At 43.5% G+C, this 18,430-nt stretch overlaps 2 protein-coding genes and 1 pseudogene across 4 annotated transcripts; 1 reads left to right on the plus strand and 2 right to left on the minus strand.

Moving 5' to 3' along the window:
* The first annotated feature begins 285 nt into the window (after window positions 1-285).
* Window positions 286-3,291, plus strand: LOC121769135 (SPX domain-containing protein 4-like). Its single transcript, XM_042165835.1, has 3 exons — window positions 286-889; window positions 2,321-2,486; window positions 2,588-3,291. Exons 1-3 carry the CDS (start codon window positions 644-646, stop codon window positions 3,055-3,057), a joined length of 882 nt encoding a protein of 293 aa, XP_042021769.1. The 5' UTR covers window positions 286-643; the 3' UTR covers window positions 3,058-3,291.
* Window positions 3,292-3,824: 533 nt separating this feature from the next.
* LOC121768691 lies at window positions 3,825-7,209 on the minus strand (annotated as a pseudogene).
* Window positions 7,210-8,325: 1,116 nt separating this feature from the next.
* LOC121768626 (phosphate transporter PHO1 homolog 9-like) lies at window positions 8,326-17,580 on the minus strand. 3 transcript variants are annotated; one of them, XM_042165154.1, is made up of 13 exons: window positions 16,948-17,580; window positions 16,503-16,797; window positions 16,345-16,393; window positions 16,177-16,248; window positions 15,976-16,105; window positions 15,694-15,814; window positions 9,963-10,221; window positions 9,774-9,878; window positions 9,638-9,682; window positions 9,402-9,554; window positions 9,005-9,307; window positions 8,773-8,909; window positions 8,326-8,618 (listed from the first exon to the last, which is right to left on the minus strand). In XM_042165154.1, the coding sequence occupies exons 1-13, from the start codon at window positions 17,504-17,506 to the stop codon at window positions 8,525-8,527; spliced, it is 2,322 nt and encodes a 773-aa protein (XP_042021088.1). In that variant the 5' UTR covers window positions 17,507-17,580; the 3' UTR covers window positions 8,326-8,524. The 3 variants fall into 3 exon arrangements, with proteins under 3 accessions (XP_042021088.1, XP_042021090.1, XP_042021089.1); XM_042165156.1 differs by lacking the exon at window positions 15,694-15,814 and having other exon boundaries at window positions 9,963-10,117; XM_042165155.1 differs by lacking the exon at window positions 15,694-15,814 and having other exon boundaries at window positions 9,963-10,177.
* Between the last annotated feature and the right edge of the window lie 850 nt (window positions 17,581-18,430).

Raw genomic sequence — 18,430 nt, forward strand, 5'->3', positions numbered from 1 at the left:
ACTAAATTGAAACAAAAGTAAAACATTTTGTATGAAACATGTAATTATCCCACCATATAGGCATGGAAATCATCAATAAAACACTCCTAATTTCTTAACATAGGATTGATTATATTCTGTCCCTCCTAATTGGAAAAAAGGATCATTTGGAGCATATCCTAAAAACCACAAGAATTCACCAACCTATTTTGGTTGCTATGCCAAAAATCCAACTAATAAGTAATCACATTTTGTTACAAACAAAACTGTGCACCAAAATCTTTTCGCCTATGAGACAAATCCAATTAAATCAAACCAAGACTACAAACAACATTTTTCTATACAACCAAACTGAATTAGGGATTTTGTAGCGCATATTCCCTTTAAATCCCATTCCTTCAAAAGCATATTCTTCAATCTTTATGATCTCTAAGTTGAATTCTTGCTTCTTTCTTAAAATAATCATACTTCGCAATTCAATCATCTCCTCGACCAATAAATCACTACACCTCAATGGAATATTCCGCCACGCCTTCAACCTCTGCGCCTGTCTTCGCATGATCCGAGTTTAATAAATAGGACACATGATCATCGCGCAAATCCTATTCCGGAGCGCAATTTCATGAATTTGATCTGAGACATCGAGATCGCACGCAGAGGGAGAATGAAATTTGGGAGGGAATTCGGGATTCACTTGGAGAAAACCCTACCTGGATGGAGGGACAAGTATCTGCGATACAAGCTGTTGAAGAAGCTGCTGAATAATATCGCGCCGGCACCCGGAGTTCTGCCGGTGAGGATGCCGATGCCGGAGTTTCAAGTCTGGTTTGTGGCGGTTCTTACTGGTGAAATTGAAAAGTTCAATGATTTCTACGTCGAGATGGAGGAGGATCTCATCATCCGCTCTGAGGTATTTGATTTATCTAGGGAGTTGTGTTATTTGCAGAGATTTCATCCCATTCCCCAAGTTTAGTCATGACTTTTACTGTTTCATGTTCAATTGAAGTTTGATGCCTGATTAGAACAAAACAGAGGAAAAAATAGAAAAGGATAACGAAAGTATGTAGTATTTAATTTTAGTTGATGAACTTGAGCGATTGAAAAATGGAAAATAATGATCACAATAGACTCTTATTTTTCATATTATCAACAAAAAATGTGTTTTTCCCCTTATAGTCAGTTACTAATGAGTGGAGTTGAGTGTGCATGAAATGGTGGTGAAGAGATTCAAGAATTTTTTTTATTTTGAAACTAGTTAGCCTGAGGCTCCTCTCCTTGTCCACGTAGAAATCATCGAGCCTTTCTCAACCCAGAAACCGAACCTGCAAGAAAGAGACCATACAAAAGAAGGCAATTTAGCCATTAAGTAATACCATTATATTTATACAATCATGTTATAGGGTTAGATTAGTGTGGGATGAAGCTTACTGTAGGCATATGAAAGCTAGATAGAGACGGTACTTGTAGGAGCTGTATGAGATTGAGTGAGGTATGGTTGGAGTAATTATCTTCTAGTGATGGATGTTGACACTTAATACTAGAGTAGTGCTGAGGAAAGACATGATCTTTTGTACTCATCATTCAAAGTGGAGATGAGGGCATCACCCTATGATGGGTGGTTTAAAGGATCTTCAGGGTATATTCTGATTTCGGGGATTTATTTATTTTAAACTATCAATAATTCACGTCTTTAAATGTCTTGATGTGTCAATCTGTTTTTTAATAATAAATGCTTTACACCGTGATAATTTCCTACCAAAAAGAGTGTAAAGATAAACTGTGCTCAGTTCATGTGGTGTAGTTTTTTTTGATTGTGAGGATCTCAGCAATCAGCATGAGAGACAAAAGGTCTGATAGATTTTTGGTTGTCAGAAGATTTGGCTAAAAAGGAATGATGCCTAAAGTAGGAAATTAAATGTTGAAACTGCATAAACTCCATGTCATGAACTAAACTGGTGCTCTCTTTCTGAGCTAGAATAGTCCTCTTTCCACTGTGTATACAAAAGTAACAAAACATGGTTCATGTTTTAAGCTAGTTAGATTCATGGTTATTATTTGCCTTGAACATGCCTCTTTTTTTAGGAATTTTAGAAGATGATTACTTGTTCCTATGAACTGTCACTTCTGATTCTGACTAATATATATGTAGTATTTAACTTTGTACATATTTAAAGCTATGCTTTATAATCACACAAGAATTCTGCCCGATGAGCTGCCTACCATCGTGCTTTCTAACTCATACAAGAATGTCTGTGCTACATGCATAGTTGCTTTGATGACCACATCATGTTTTAGATCAACCAATGTCGTTTCTGATTATCGTCTGATGCTGGTGTCTCAGGCCATTAATGAGGCCATTAAGCAAGTGAATACTGGAGAACCATACCATGATATGTTCACCTCAGAGTCTGAGTTTAGCGAGTATATGACTAAGATACGGAAGGACTTGGTTGTGATCCATGGTGAGATGATTCTTCTGATTAGCTACAGCTCCCTCAACTTTGCAGGTAAAGAAAAAGCTTCCCATTTCTTCGGTTCTCCAATTTAAGCTTATTAGACATAGAAGTATGATAGTTGATGATGAAACACCTCATGTATCTTCTGCTAGGCCTTATAAAGATATTGAAGAAATATGATAAGCGCACTGGGGCAATGCTAAGTATGCCTTTCACTCAGCTTGCCTTTCACCAGCCCTTCTTCAAAACTGAGCCTCTAACAAGGTTAGTTCACGATTGTGAGGCCAATCTTGAGGTTTTGTTTCCACGTAGAGCAGAAGTGGTGGACAAGCACATGAGCACTAATAATGCATCCTTGGAGACACTGTTGCTCCTAAAAGAGACTGGGGATGTGTATCGAAGCACCATGGCTACGATAAGCACTATAGAGGAACTGAAAAAGCCAAGCTCCACGTACAACAGCTTGTCCATGTCGTATCTGTTTAGGGGCAAGGATGATGACAGCACTGGTGCTGTTACTGCTGAAAACTCGCCCTGCAACTCATCTGTGGAGGATGAAGATGAAGATGAAGATGAAGATGAGGATGAAGATGAAGATGAGGATGTCTCTTCCCTTCGTTAAAATACGAACCTTTCTGGTTTCAGGTTGATCCTCTTCTGAAATGAATTGTGTGTATATCATGCAGCCATTTCTCTGAATAATACAGTACTACAATAAAGCTGCTGATACAATGCTCTTTTCCTCGTTCATTAAATCCAATGTTGTCGTCGTCTTCGTCGTCTTTATCACTTGTAATAAAATCATATTGTCGATTGCCGTTATCCGTGCAGAAATAAAAGAAGTAAAATTGTGACATTTCGTTTTTAAAATCTTTTAGATGTTTATAACAGTCTGTTCTTGAGTTTTCGAAAATATTTTTATCAATTCAATAACAGCTTGATTGACTTATTAATCAACATTTTGATATGTATTCGTCGACAAATTTTCTTAATCACTAATATTATTTTGAATTTTCAACACGGCATTATGTTTTGATCTAATTTTATCTGTATTCACTTATCTGTCGTATCTTTTCATATGATTTGAAGTTTAACTCCAAATTATGATAGAGAAACTGATGATTTGTGGCTCTAAATTGACTATCAACTATAGTTCAAAACTAATTTCATCAGACTCGATAAAAATAGAAAAGATTAATAAACTTGAAAGAAGTACAAATTTGATTCAACTTACATTCATTTAGAGCTCTAAACTGTACACAATTTCTCGAGTACTATTATCTCGATCGCATGAAGATTTCTACACACAACAAACAATAACCAAATTTGTCTGTACACCTCTCTGTCGTTTTTAAAGAATTTGAAAGAGAGCAAAAAATTAATTTTCTATCAAATGATCTTCTCATCTTCGTAGTGAAACGGCAGTGGCACTGTCTTGAAAGCTCGATATTTTCCAACGTTGTTGAAGTGTTCATTCTCCACCCTGTCCAAAGTCTATTTGTTAAAGCCATTTTTTATTCTCTGTCTCCACTAGTTTTAGGCTTTGGTTTCTGCTAAAAGATTAGGTTGTGTTTGTAGAACTTTTGGAGTTCTCTGCATCTGAAAAAGATGAGGCTCATGAACAAACCTAAAGAAGTTCCACATGCCACGACGCAGGATCTCTAAGCAGGCAATGAGTGCAACCATACCCTTTGGATGGAGGAACGAAATTTGAAAATCAAGAACCAGCTGCATCCACACTAGCCTCAGAAGCATGTTTACTACCTGCAATTTAAGTACATTGGAGCATTCAAAACTGCAATTTTTGCATATTGCAAACAATATAAACATAACAAAAGAGATCATAGTAGAGTACTCACAATGGCAACAAAGTATACAGCCTTGTTAGAAATCAGTAGCTTGTCTCTCAGCCATGGATTTCTTGAATTCCTTTGCAAAAGGCCCCAATCAATGACAATATCCCAATGTGTTGAAGATGGTTGTAAATCCCGGCGTTACTGTTGCCATGATTTTCCAAAACAAGGCGCTAGGTGACTTTTGCTTTTGACTAAATGTTGTCCTCATCACAAGCGCCACAACTGTTGAGAAATACTTGATTGTTATCTTTCTCCTCAATTAAGCGTCGAAGGCACTGAATTAATGTGAGCAACAGGGTTTAAGTTTAGGTTGCAAGTGAAATAAATGAAGATGGCTGACATGAATCTTTTATAGTTTCAACTCATTACCTGAAGAAAACGCGACCAGTACGGGGTGATGGCAACAACAATGTACATAAGATGGTAGTATTTGCTCTTCGTCGGGAACCCATTAGACCGTGTTGTGAAATCTCCAAAAAAGTAGTAGTAGCCAAAAGAGCAAACTTCTGAGACTTTGCACCTGAAAGCAAATATATCACAAGCAAGACTAGTTCTAAGTTCAAATTCATATTCTTAATCATGATTTTGTTGAGGATGGTTACACACGTGACTTGTTAGCTGATCGGCCAAGAAGAAATCCGGAAGAGTGATCTACATAAACAGGAAGACAAGAAGTGAGAATCGAGATAAATTTTCTCAGTTTCTTCACATCCTGTCTATTTGTTTAAGTGCTTTTAAGTACCTTGTAAAGTGGAGCACAAAGACAATGCCATGCACAGCGTATGAGAAAATAACGGCTTGAACGATATATTATGTTGAACGGGCAGAAGGTTATAATAAACACAACCTGTAAATGAAACATCCATGAGTTAATCCGCACCAGGACAAATCGACACATGTATGACCCTTCAAGTAAAAAGGATCATACAAGGACCAAGGTTAATGGAGCCAATTCCGTTAGCATACTATATTCTTTTGTATCTGGATCTATCTCCATGTCGAGGTTTGAAAGCACGGCTACCAATGAGAGTACTGATAGGCCAGAAGCAAGGAGGAAGATTTCTCTAAAGCCTAGTTCTGTTCCTGGTCTGAATCCAAATATAAAGGGTAGTTCACCCGATATCGCCTCCAGAAAAAAGTAATGAACTACCAGAGATGAAACCAGTCCCAATTTTGCATATGAGATACTTATTTTATCATCATATTACTACGTTTTCAAGCTTACCAAGGAAGAACGTTGTTCTGTGCTTCTCCCTTTTATGCCCCGGCTTCAAAGATTTCATCCCACTTCTACGATTTCCATTTGCAAAGTGCTTGATGAATGTAGCTTCTATTCTTGCCATGATCTTGTTCACCTATTAAAACGGGACAGGGTTTAAAATGCAAAACCTCGTGAGAGTAAAAACAACGCGTCTCAGAACACAAACCTCGTCAGAGGTGCCAAGACAAGAATTGTCCACCGTCTGTAAATAAGCTTTTGAAGCACTCCTCGAGGTGATCTGAAACAAAACAACTCCGAGTTTCAGCAACAGCAACGACAAACATAAAGACGCACATGTCAACATTGAACAAAGCCAGCAGTATGTATGTATGTATGTATACCTTGTAGTACTTCTTCACTATCTTGGAGAAGGCAAGAACATTCATGAAACTGCAAAACCAATTCACCACCACAGCAGTAAAACAAACGCATTCGATTCATATTGGATAAAACATTTCCTTACCAGTAGCTTTTGAGCAATCTTAGCTGCTGGTAAAATTCAGTCATGGCCTGTCTCAGTTGCACTTCCGCCTTGGTCAGCTCATCCTTGCTGTACGATAAATCTGATTTGGAACTCCCAACCATATTTCTCAAGGTCGAAACTGGAGCATCCGGTTCGACGTTGATCTTTACATGATCCAACACATCCAAAGAAGCAGGCTTAAAATCCTTGTTGGGGAGATTTACTAAATGTGAACAACCGGATATACTGAAAGGCCTGAAAACACTTTCAGATCAAATCAATTTGATCAAATAGTGGTAGAACCACCAAATTGATTTGATCTGAAAGTTTGATCTGAAAGTGTTTTCTGATCAAATCAATTTGGTGGTTCTACCAATATTTGATCGGATACAATTCAGATTTTTTATAAGATTCGTATGTTTATCCTGCGATATTTCTTTGAACCGGAAAAGATCAATAAGAATGGCCAGATGACGAAACGGCGCGTCTCTTCACGAAGCAGCGTGTCTCTTCGTTTAATTAACTGTTTTAACAGTTTTTTAAACAGTTTCGAAAATTGCAAATTAGTCCTTCGACTATCAGAAATTATATTTCCGGATGAATTTTCTACACAGCTCGACCCCAGCCAGGGGCTCTGCCCCTTGGACCACGCTACTCGGGGGCGCTGCCCCCGAGCCCCGTCTAATCATAATGAATTCAAATAAGTGTGCACTCCGCACTTCCCAAACTTATATGATGTCTCATTATAACAATATTGATCAATCAAGTTAATCCAATTACACTTAAAATAACCAACAATCCTCAAAGCAATTAGGACATTCATTTGTTTAGTAAGCACCTCCGCCTCCGCCTCCGCCTTCACTTGCTCGACCTTCTCCGAGTAAAATTTCACCACCTTGTTGAATTCTTCATCGAGCTTCCTGAAGAACTCGACCTCGATCTGGCTGCCCTCGTCGGACGAGCGGAGGAACATCGTCTGGTAATAGTTCTGATCGGATCCTTCCTGCTGCACGGAGCTCACTAGAATGACCTCTTCGGCGATCCCCTCTGAAGGCCGCTGAAGGCTCTGTACAATGTGATCCTCCTCTTCTAATGTGACATGACTTTTGAGGAGCGTTTTGAGGCCTTGATAGTCGACGTATGCTGCCTGCCATTCCTGGACCATTGGGAAGTTAGCTCCCTCCCAAACTTCATCTTTCCGTAATCTCTATTGGATTAATTGTTGATTCATTGAAGAAGGAGAGAGGGCAATGTGATTGATTCAGTGGAGGTTGATTCAAATCAACGAAGAAGGAGAGAGGGAAGTTTTGCGCGCTCCGTTTATTTCTGTTGGAGAATCAATGTCTACCTGTTTTTTTTTTGTTTTGAGAGATTTTTTGACAAAAATGTTTCATGCATTTTTTCTTTTTGATATTACCAAGAAGTAATACGTCTATTTTTTGTCTTCTAAGTATTGTTTTTTTATTTAAGTCCTAATATCGAATTTTATACAATATGATTCAGGTAATTTTTTGTCATTTCATGAAGTCGTTGTGAATTAACGGTAAGATTAATTATTTTTTTTACTTATACTCCATCTTGTTATACTTTTATTTTATGTCGTAAATTTGAAATTAATTTTTAATATAATTTAATTAGTATTTTAAGTATAATAAAAAATCACTTAACAAGAAAATACTTAACTAATTTTAATATATTAATCAAATAACTTAATTCTTAAAATAGAAATAATGTAAGTAATTTGGGAGTCGAAATAGAAAATTGCAAGTAACATGAGACAAATTGAGTAGTATTTTAAGTGTAATGAGAGATCACTTAAATAAAGAGGAACACTTAACTCTAACAGTATTAATTAAATACTTTAATTCTTACCTAAAAAGAAATAATGTAAGTAATTTGAGACAAATGGAGTAGTAAGAGTAACACGATTAATTTACGATGTCAAGGACAGAAAAAAAATGTAACAAATGTTAAAAGAAATTGTGAGCTCACATTGCTCCATGGCGTCGCTGATCATTTATAGGTGAGCATTCGGATTATTGGATTTTGCCAAAATTTTGAAATTTCATGAAAATGAATTCAATCCGATCTGAAATCTGAATATGTATCAAAAAATCAAAAAACAAATTTGATCCAAAAATCTAAAATTGCATAAAATTTAATAAAATTCTGAAAAATCCAATAATAAATACTCCAATACTAAAATCCGATTGGAGGCGCGGTCCCTTAAATCCCAAACTCCGAAAATATAAACAAAAATTCCTTACACTCCCTTTTTCAGACTCAATAAAAATAGGAAAGATAACAAACTTGAAAGAAGTATACTAGTAGACTGTATAACAAATTTGATTCAACTTATACTCATTTAGAGATCTTATTGTACACAAAATTTCGAGTACTATTAACTCGATCACATGAAGATTTCTACACACAACACAAACCAAATTTGGCTGTACAACTCTCAGTCGTTTTTAAAGAATTTGAAAGAAGGCAAAAAATGAATTTTTTATCACATGATCTTCTCATCTTCGTAGTGAAACGGCAGTGGCACTGTCTTGAAAGCTCGATATTTTCCAACGTTGTTGAAGTGTTCATTCTCCACCCTGTTCAAATCAAATAAGTCTATTTGTTAAACCCATTTTCTATATTACATGTATCCACTAGTTTTAGGCTTTGGTTTCTGCTATAGTATTAGGTTGTGTATTTAGAATTTTTGGAGTTCTCTGCATCTGAGAAAGATGAGGTTCATGAACAAACCTAAAGAAGTTCCAAATGCCACGACGCAGGATCTCTAAGCAGGCAATGAGTGCAACCATGCCCTTTTCGTGGAGGAACGGAATTTGAAAATCTAGAACTAGCTGCATCCATACTAGCCTCAGAAGGATGTTTACTACCTGCAATTCAAGTTCGTTGGAACGTTCAAAACTGCAGTTTTTGCACATTGCAAACAATATAAACAGACCAAAAGAGATCTTAGTAGAATACTCACAATGGCAACAAAGTATACAGCCTTGTTAGAAATCAGCAGCTTGTCTCTCAGCCATGGATTTCTTGAATTCCTTTGCACAAGGCCCCAATCGATGACTATATCCCAATATGTGTTGAAAATGGTTGTAAATCCCGACGTTGATGATGCCATAATTCTCCAGAACACGAGGCTAGGTGGCTTTGGCTTTTGCTTTTGCTTTTGACTAAATATTGTCCTCATCACAAGCGCCACAATAGTTGAGAAATACTTAAAGGCATTGGCACCTTGACTGCGATCTTTCTCCTCAATTAAGCGACGAAGGCTCTGAATTAATGTAAGCAACAGAGTTTAAGTTTAGGTTGAGAGTGAGAGAAATGAAGATGACTGACATGAACCTTTTGTAGTCTCAACTCATTACCTGAATTAAACGCGACCAGAATGGGATGATGGCAACAACAATGTACAGAATATCGTAGGAGTTGCTGTCCTTCAGGAAATTATTTGTCCGCGTTGTGAAATCTCCCGAAAAGTAGTAGTAGGCATAAAAGAGCAAACATCTGAAAGCTTGCACCTGAAAGCAAGATCACAAGCAAGATTAGTTCTAAGTACAAATTCATATTCTTGATTATGATTTAATTAAGGGTGGTTACAAACCTGACTTGTTAACTGATCTGCCAAGAAGAAATCCGGAAGAGTGATCTACATAAACAGGAAGACAAGAATTGAGAATCGAGGTAAATTTTCCCAGTTTCTTCATGTCCTGTCTATTTGTATAAGTGCTTTTAAGTACCTTGTAAAGTGGAGCACAGACACAATGCCATGCACTGTGTATGAGAAAATAACGGCTTGAACGATATATTATGTTGAATGGGCAGATGGTTATAACAAACACAGCCTGTAAATGAAACATCCATTCGTTAATAATCCGCACTAGGACAATCGACACATGTATGACTCTTCAAGTAAATATGGATCTTACAGAGACTAAGGTTAATGGAACCAGTTCCGTTAGAGTACTATATTCTTTTGTATTTGGCTCCATCTCCATGTCGAGATTTGAAAGCACAGCTGCCAATGAGAGTACAGATAGGCCAGAAGCAAGGAGGAGGACTTCTCTAAAGCCTAGTTCTGTTCCTGGTTTGAATCCAAATATAAAAGGGTAGTTCACCCGATACCGCCTCCAGAAAAACGTGTCTGCTCCATACATGAGCATGTGCAGAACAATGAAACCAAACAAGCTGCATTCATGAAGATTATAGTTTTGCAATATTTTATTACAATGGAGAAATGAAGAAAAAGAAAAGTGATTGTGATACGGCAGGGGCGTGGAGGGTCTACCGCCGAGGAAATCGGGGGGTGGTTTGGCCAGCAGAGAAGAGTGAGGAAGCAGGCGAGAAGAATAAGGAAGCAAGCGCGGCAGACACGGCCTGCGGAGGAAAATAAGGAGGAAATCAAAGGAAACGGGAAGCGGCTAGTTGTTAAGTTTGTTCCTATTTTAGTGTGATTCAATTATTTCCTGTTATGTCCATAGTCTATAAATATGGAGACTCTAGTCAGATTAATTATCGAGTAGTGATTATTTGTATTGGACGACAGATTGTCGTAGGCCTCCGTAGTGAGGATTGTCTTTCGGTTCTTGAATTCTATCAATAAAGTCCGCAAATTTCCCTACAAACAATATTGTGAGTGTGCGTGCGTGTGGAGGGTACAATCAAAGGGGTACAACTCGTGCCCAGCTCAATCGTGCTGCCTTTACTCCGCTAACAATTGGTGCGGTGAACGATGGTGAACTCTCGAGGTGATTCTCGCCTTGACGCAGTGGAGAAGGCAAACGAGGAACTCAACGAACGGGTCACATCATTGGAGTCCAAGCTCGACTCCTTGTTGGTCGAAATGCGCACGGGATTCGCGTCCCTCACCCCCGGTACCAAAGTCCCTCCGGAGGACGGGGCTTCTTCCGAGCACCGGGAATCAAATTCGATTTCAACTGGCAACAATCCCCCATCCCCTATGCCGACGTTTGACGGCACCGACGCCCTCGCATGGCTGGCACGGGCGGAGCAATACTTCCTGATTTCGGATACGGCGCCCGAGAAGCGGGTGGGCGTAGCCATGGTGGCGTTGGCTGGCGCCGCCCTCCCCTGGTATCAGCTTCTGCGGAGACGGAATCCAGACCTCTCCTGGGCCCGGTTTGCTCGCGAGTTGATGAAACGTTTCGGGGGAAATGGGGCCCTGGACGAATACGAGGCTTTTGCAGCAGTCCGGCACACGGGCTCCCTCGCAGAATATGTAGCAGCATTCGAGGCACGCCTCGCTCAGGTACCGGATATAGCCTGCCACCAGTACCTCGGATTTTTCATGGCGGCCCTCCGCCCGGAGGTGCGCCTCCAGATGAAGGCTGCAAAGATCACATCATATGAAGATGCAGTAGAGTTGGCACTGGACATAGATGTGCTCGCATCACAGCATCCTCAGAGGACAGCCCCTGCCCCCTCCCACACGGGGTCGCAGCCCTACACCGGGCAACAGCGTCGCCCGTCGACCACCGGTTACTCAAGCGCGCCCTCTCAGCTCTCTTCCACAGGATCGTCCCGGCCAATGTCCAAACGCTTCCGGAATATCTCCCCGGAAGAATATAGGCGGCATATCGCGGCTGGCACCTGTGTCAAGTGCGGTCTCAAGTTTAGCCCGACTCACAAGTGCCCGCCCAAGACCCTCAATGTCCTCATCTGCGACGACGACGAGCTGCCAACAGAGGACCTGGAGCTAGAGGAGGAGCTGGAAGATGCGAATAAACCGGAACTCTCCGTTCTATCCCTACATGGCTTGGACACGGCAAATACCATGAAATTGTTCGGCCATGTGGGGCAGCAGCAGGTCAAGATTATGGTGGATAGCGGGGCAAACTACTGTTTCATCTCCGAGCAATGCGCCCAACAGCTCCAACTGCGGATCACCCCAACGTCTCCCTACTCAGTCGTTCTAGGGGACGGCTCCACACGGCGTGCGGCTGGAATCTGCAAAGGGGTCACAGTGACAATGGCAAACGAGGACTTCACCATATCTTGCTATGTATTTCCCCTTCGCAACATCGACATCATCTTGGGAGTGTCGTGGCTCGCCTCCCTGGGGTACGTCATGGTTAATTGGCAACATTCCTCGATGGATTTCTCCATCCACGGCAGACCCGTGGCCCTCAAGGGGAATCCATCCCTCATGCGGCGGGCCTGCTCCACCGGGGACCTCCGTCGCCTGGAGGAAGGCGACTGCGGATGGGTCCTCCACTCAATAGACGCCACGCCATCAGCCTCTCCTTTCGGCATCGACCCGACCCTAGCGACCGAAGCCGTGGACCAGTTACAGCAGCTGATCAGGCAATACCCCGAAATCACAGAGTCCGCAACCGACCTACCGCCCCGCCGCCAGACAGACCACAGGATACCGCTTCTACCAGGTACGGAGCCCGTCTCCGTTCGTCCATATCGTTACAATCATCTACAGAAGGACGAAATGGAAAAGCTCGTCGCGGAAATGCTGGAGTCAGGCGTGATCCAGCCCAGCACAAGTCCATTTTCCAGCCCGGTACTCCTCGTTCGCAAGAAGGATGGCTCGTGGAGATTTTGCGTGGACTACCGGGAGTTGAACAAAAGGACGGTCCCGGATAAATACCCCATTCCGGTGATACAGGAGCTGTTGGATGAGCTACATGGGGCTCGATGGTTCAGCAAGATCGATTTAAAGGCGGGGTACCACCAAATCCGGGTGGCGACCGAGGACGTCCCCAAAACCGCATTCCGAACCCACTCCGGCCATTACGAGTTCTTGGTAATGCCGTTCGGCCTCACCAACGCCCCGGCAACCTTCCAGAGCCTCATGAATGATATTTTCAGACCGGCATTGCGGAAGTACGTCTTGGTTTTTTTCGACGATATCCTCGTCTACAGTACCTCGTGGCCCGACCATCTGCACCACCTACACTTGGTTTTTACGGCACTGCAGGCTCACTCCCTCGTGGTGAACGCAAAGAAGTGCCTCCTGGGCCGAGACAGCGTCGAATACTTAGGCCACATCGTATCCCTCGAGGGCGTAAAGATGGACCCGGCCAAGATCTCAGCAGTCCTCCGCTGGCCCACCCCATCCTCGTTGAAGGGCGTGCGCGGGTTCCTTGGCCTAACCGGGTATTACCGCCGTTTCATCCGGGACTACGGCAAAATTGCAGCGCCCCTCACGGATCTACTGAAAAAACCGCAGTCCGCGACCCCGAAGCGACCATGGGCATGGCCACCGGCGGCAGCCTCGGCATTTGAGGCACTCAAGACGGCTCTGACGTCAGCCCCCCTCCTCAAAATGCCAGACTTTTCCAAGGATTTCGTGATCGAATGCGATGCCTCCGGCCGTGGCCTCGGAGCGGTTCTCATGCAAGATCGACAACCGATTGCTTATTTCAGCAAGACCCTGGCCGGCCGCTGGTTAGCCAAGTCCGCGTACGAGAAGGAGCTTATGGCTCTCGTCCTCGCCATTCATCATTGGCGGCCTTACTTGCTAGGCCGCAGGTTTGTGGTCCACACCGACCAACGCAGCTTGCGGCAACTCCTAGCCCACCCTCTGGCGACCCCGGCACAACAAAATTGGGCAGCGAAGCTGCTGGGCTACGACTTCACAATTGTCTATAAGGAGGGACGGTTGAACAGGGCGGCCGATGCCCTCTCCCGACAAAACGACGAGCCATTGGAACTCTCGGTCCTGTCCCGTCCAGCGTGGCCGGAGTGGTCAACCGTCCAGAGCGACTTAGCCGCGGATCCCGCGCTCCGAGGCATCAGAACGGCCCTGGAGGCGGGCCAGCCAGCCGCCCGGCACTACGAGCTGTTGCACGGCACCCTGTTCTACAAAGGGCGGATCGTCGTCCCTCCCCACTCACCATGGGTACCCAAGCTCCTCGCCGAGTTCCACGTGACCCCAACAGGGGGGCATTCGGGGGCATACCGTACCTATCGCCGGCTAGCCTCCAACGTCTATTGGCCAGGCATGATGAAGAGGGTCTCCCAGTTCGTCGCGGCATGTGCGACGTGCCAGAGGCACAAGTCCGACACGAGATCGCCGGCGGGCTTGCTGCAGCCACTTCCGATTCCAGCTCGGGTTTGGGAAGATATAAGCATGGATTTCATCTCGGGGTTACCTCGAGCCGGCGGGTTCGATTGCATCTTCGTCGTCGTCGACCGCCTGTCCAAGTATGGGCACTTCATCGGATTGCGACACCCCTTCACAGCCAGACAGGTAGCAGAGCTGTTTACCAATGAGGTTGTTCGCCTCCACGGCATACCCCGGTCCATCGTATCCGATCGCGACCCCATATTCTTGAGCTCATTCTGGAAGGAGCTTTTCCGATCCACGGGAACTAAACTAAAGATGAGCTCCGCGTATCACCCGGAAACAGACGGCCAAACCGAGGTACTTAACAGATGTTTGCAAACGTACTTACGTTGTTTCTCGTCGGACCGGCCGAAGCAATGGAATAAATGGCTTGCTTGGGCGGAGTACTGCTACAACACCAGCGTTCACTCTGCCTCGGGGATGACGCCATTCGAAGTGGTCTACGGGCGACCCCCCCCTACCTTGCACTCGTTCATTCCCGGAGAGATTCGAGCGCAGGCAGTAGTCGACACCCTTCGCTCCCGCGACGAAGTGCTGGAATTATTACGTCATCACCTCCGGCGAGCACAGGACCGAATGACTGCCTCAGCCAACAAGAAGCGGCGGGATGTGGAGTTTGCCGCCGGGGATATGGTCTATGTCCGGTTCCGACCACACCGGCAGTCCACTCTGTTCTCCTCCCGCAACAGGAAGATGGCGCCTCGTTTCTTCGGGCCGTTTCGAATAGAGTCCCGCATCGGGGCAACAGCTTATCGCCTCCAGCTGCCCGAATCGACACGCATACACCCCGTGTTCCATGTGTCGCTGCTCAAACGGGCCGTCGGGGACGCCGCGGCAGAGGCTACTCTGCCCGAAGGCCTAGGCGGTAATGACCCCCCTTTTCTGCCGGAAAAGGTGCTGGACACCCGAACCGACCACCGGGAAGGGGAGGACCACAGCCAAGTCCTCATCAAGTGGCAAGGGATGAACGATGATGACTCCACATGGATGGACGTGGCGGACGTACAAGGCCAATTCCCCTTCTTCAGCCTTGCGGACAAGGCTGTTTCGACGGGTGGGGCAGTTGATACGGCAGGGGCGTGGAGGGTCTACCGCCGAGGAAATCGGGGGGTGGTTTGGCCAGCAGAGAAGAGTGAGGAAGCAGGCGAGAAGAATAAGGAAGCAAGCGCGGCAGACACGGCCTGCGGAGGAAAATAAGGAGGAAATCAAAGGAAACGGGAAGCGGCTAGTTGTTAAGTTTGTTCCTATTTTAGTGTGATTCAATTATTTCCTGTTATGTCCATAGTCTATAAATATGGAGACTCTAGTCAGATTAATTATCGAGTAGTGATTATTTGTATTGGACGACAGATTGTCGTAGGCCTCCGTAGTGAGGATTGTCTTTCGGTTCTTGAATTCTATCAATAAAGTCCGCAAATTTCCCTACAAACAATATTGTGAGTGTGCGTGCGTGTGGAGGGTACAATCAAAGGGGTACAACTCGTGCCCAGCTCAATCGTGCTGCCTTTACTCCGCTAACAGATTGTGGTTTTAACGTGTGAAAGTGGCTAAAAAAGTACCTATAGAGTGGAAATATGGATTGCATGTATTTTGTCCGTTCCTCCTGCTCTAGGAGAGCACGGCCATGCAGACTGACCATTATGGCAACAACAAGTGCTATCGAGCAACCAGTAAACAGACCTAAAGATAACAAATATTTCACCTTAGCCAAACAGTTGAAAATAAAGAGTACTTTGTTCCTAGAGAGTCAAATCTTTTAATCAAACTAATAGACTGCCAGAAGATGAAGCCAGTCCCAATTTTGCATATGAGACATTTTATTAGGATCATATCAAGCTTACCAAGGAAGAACGTTGTTCTGTGCTTCTCCCTTTTATGCCCCGGCTTCAAAGATTTCATCCCTTTCCTACGATTTCCATTTGCAAAGTACTTGATGAATGTGGCTTCTATTCTTTCTATGAGCTTGTTCACCTGTCAAAACCGGACAGGGTTTAAAATGCAAAATCTCGCGAGAGTAAATCAACGCATCTCAGAACACAAACCTCATCAGAGGTGCCAAGATAAGAATTGTCCACCATCTCTAGGTAAGCTTTTGAAGCACTCCTCGAGGTGATCTGCAACAAAACGACTCTGAGACTCAGCAGCAGCAACAAACATAAAGACGCACATCTCTACATTGAAGCAAGCCAGCAGTATGTATGTATGTAAACCTTGTCGTACTTCTTCATTATCTTGGAGAAGGCAAGAACATTCATGAAACTGCAAAACCAATTCACCATTATCTAAGTCTACTTGAATTCACCACCACAGCAGTAAAACGTAGTAAAACAAACGCATTCGATTCATATTAGATAAAACATTTCCTTACCAGTAGCTTTTGAGCAACCTTAGCTGCTGGTAAAATTCAGTCAAGGCCTGTCTCAGTTGCACTTCCGCCTTCGTCAGCTCATCCTTGCTGAACGATAAATCTGATTTGGAACTCCCAACCATAGTTCTCAAGGTCGAAACTGGAGTATCCGGTTCGACGTTGATCTTCACATGATCCAACACTTCCAAAGAAGCAGGCCTAAATGCCCTGTTTCTCTTAGCCCTCACCTCTCCATCTCCATCCCCACCTTCGGAGCTCATCTCAACTTCCTGAATCGCATCGAGCTGCAATCCACCTACAAAAGATTATACCCAAACCTCACACGTTGATTAAACACCATCAACATTCTGTTTTGTATCTAAAATTAGGTCAATCATCAACTTGTGCATTATCAATCAATTCAATCCCCAAATTTATAACAAGCCCTAAAATCACCAAATCTGACCTTGTTTGACTCCATTGACAGAAGCAACGACGGTTGCCGGAGCCGCAGCGCCGACAAACTGAGCGGCAACCGTGGGAGGCTTATCGACTATAATCTTCAAAGCAATCAGCGCATCCATTTGCTTAGTAAGCTCCTCCGCCTCCACCTTCACTTGCTCGACCTTCTCCGAGTAAAATTTCACCACCTTGTTGAACTCATGATCGAGCTTCCTGAAGAACTCGAGCTCGATCTGTCCGCCCTCCTCGGACGAGCGGAGGAACATCGTCTGGTAATAGCTCTGATCGGATCCTTCCTGCTGCACGGAGCTCACCAGTATCACCTCGTCATCGGCCTTCTTCGGAGATCCCCTAAGGTTGTTGAGGCCGCTGAAGGCTCTGTACATTGTGAGCCTCCGCTTCAGCGAGCGCGACCGCGACACCTCCGGCGGCGGCGGCGACAAGGCGGTGTTCTTCCGGAATGCGATGTGGTTTTTCAGTAGCGTCTTGAGGCCTTGGTAGTCCATGTATGCTGTCTGCCATTCCTGGACCATTTGGGAAGCTAGCTCCCTCCCGAACTTCATCTTTCTGTATCTCTGTGTGTTGCGATGGATGGATTGATTAATTGTTGTTGATGAGCAAATTATGAATGCATCTCATTGTTGTTCCATTGAAGAAAGGAGAGAGGGCAGAGTGATGATTTATAAGAGCATCCATAATGGCTTTCGCTCGGTCATAGCCCAGCCACAAACTCCTCCTACCATATCATCAGCACTAAAAATCCTCCTGCCACATTATCAGGACAAACAAATAGCCCAGCAATAGCCTAGCCACATCACTCCAAATAATAAAAACAAATAATTAACAATCACACAAAATACGGAATTAAATTTACGACACAGATACGAGAAAATTCAATAATAATATTAAAATTAAAAAAACTACATTAATTAAAAAAATTACATTAATTTAAAAAAAAACTCATCTTCCGCACACGAATTACGGAATTACATAATTAAAAATTACAATCACGCAAAATACGGAATTAAATTTACGACACAAATACGGGAAAATTCAATAATAATATTAAAATTAAAAAAAGTACATTAATTAAAAAAATTTAGATTAATTTAAAAAAACTCATCTTCCACACACGAATTACGGAATTACATAATTAAAAATTACAATCACGCAAATACGGAATTAATTTACAACACAGATACGGGAAAATGCAATAATTTTATTTAAATTAAAAAGTAAATTATAAAAAAAATTACATAATAAAAAAAATTCGGCTAGCCGATTCCGAGCCCGCAATGACGGCTAGCGGATCGCCTAGCGCCCGCGAATCGGCTAGAGCTCGCCGATCGGCTAGCCTAAATTGTCGCAATGGAGGCTAGCGGATCGGCTAGCGCCCGCGATCTGCTAGCCTATCCGCTAGCCTTCATTGTGGATGCTCTAAGAAGTTGATTCATTGAAGGAGGAGAGAGGAAAGGTGATTAATTTTA

Source organism: Salvia splendens, chromosome 15, assembly GCF_004379255.2.
Source record: "Salvia splendens isolate huo1 chromosome 15, SspV2, whole genome shotgun sequence".
Classification (NCBI taxonomy): Eukaryota; Viridiplantae; Streptophyta; class Magnoliopsida; order Lamiales; family Lamiaceae; genus Salvia; species Salvia splendens.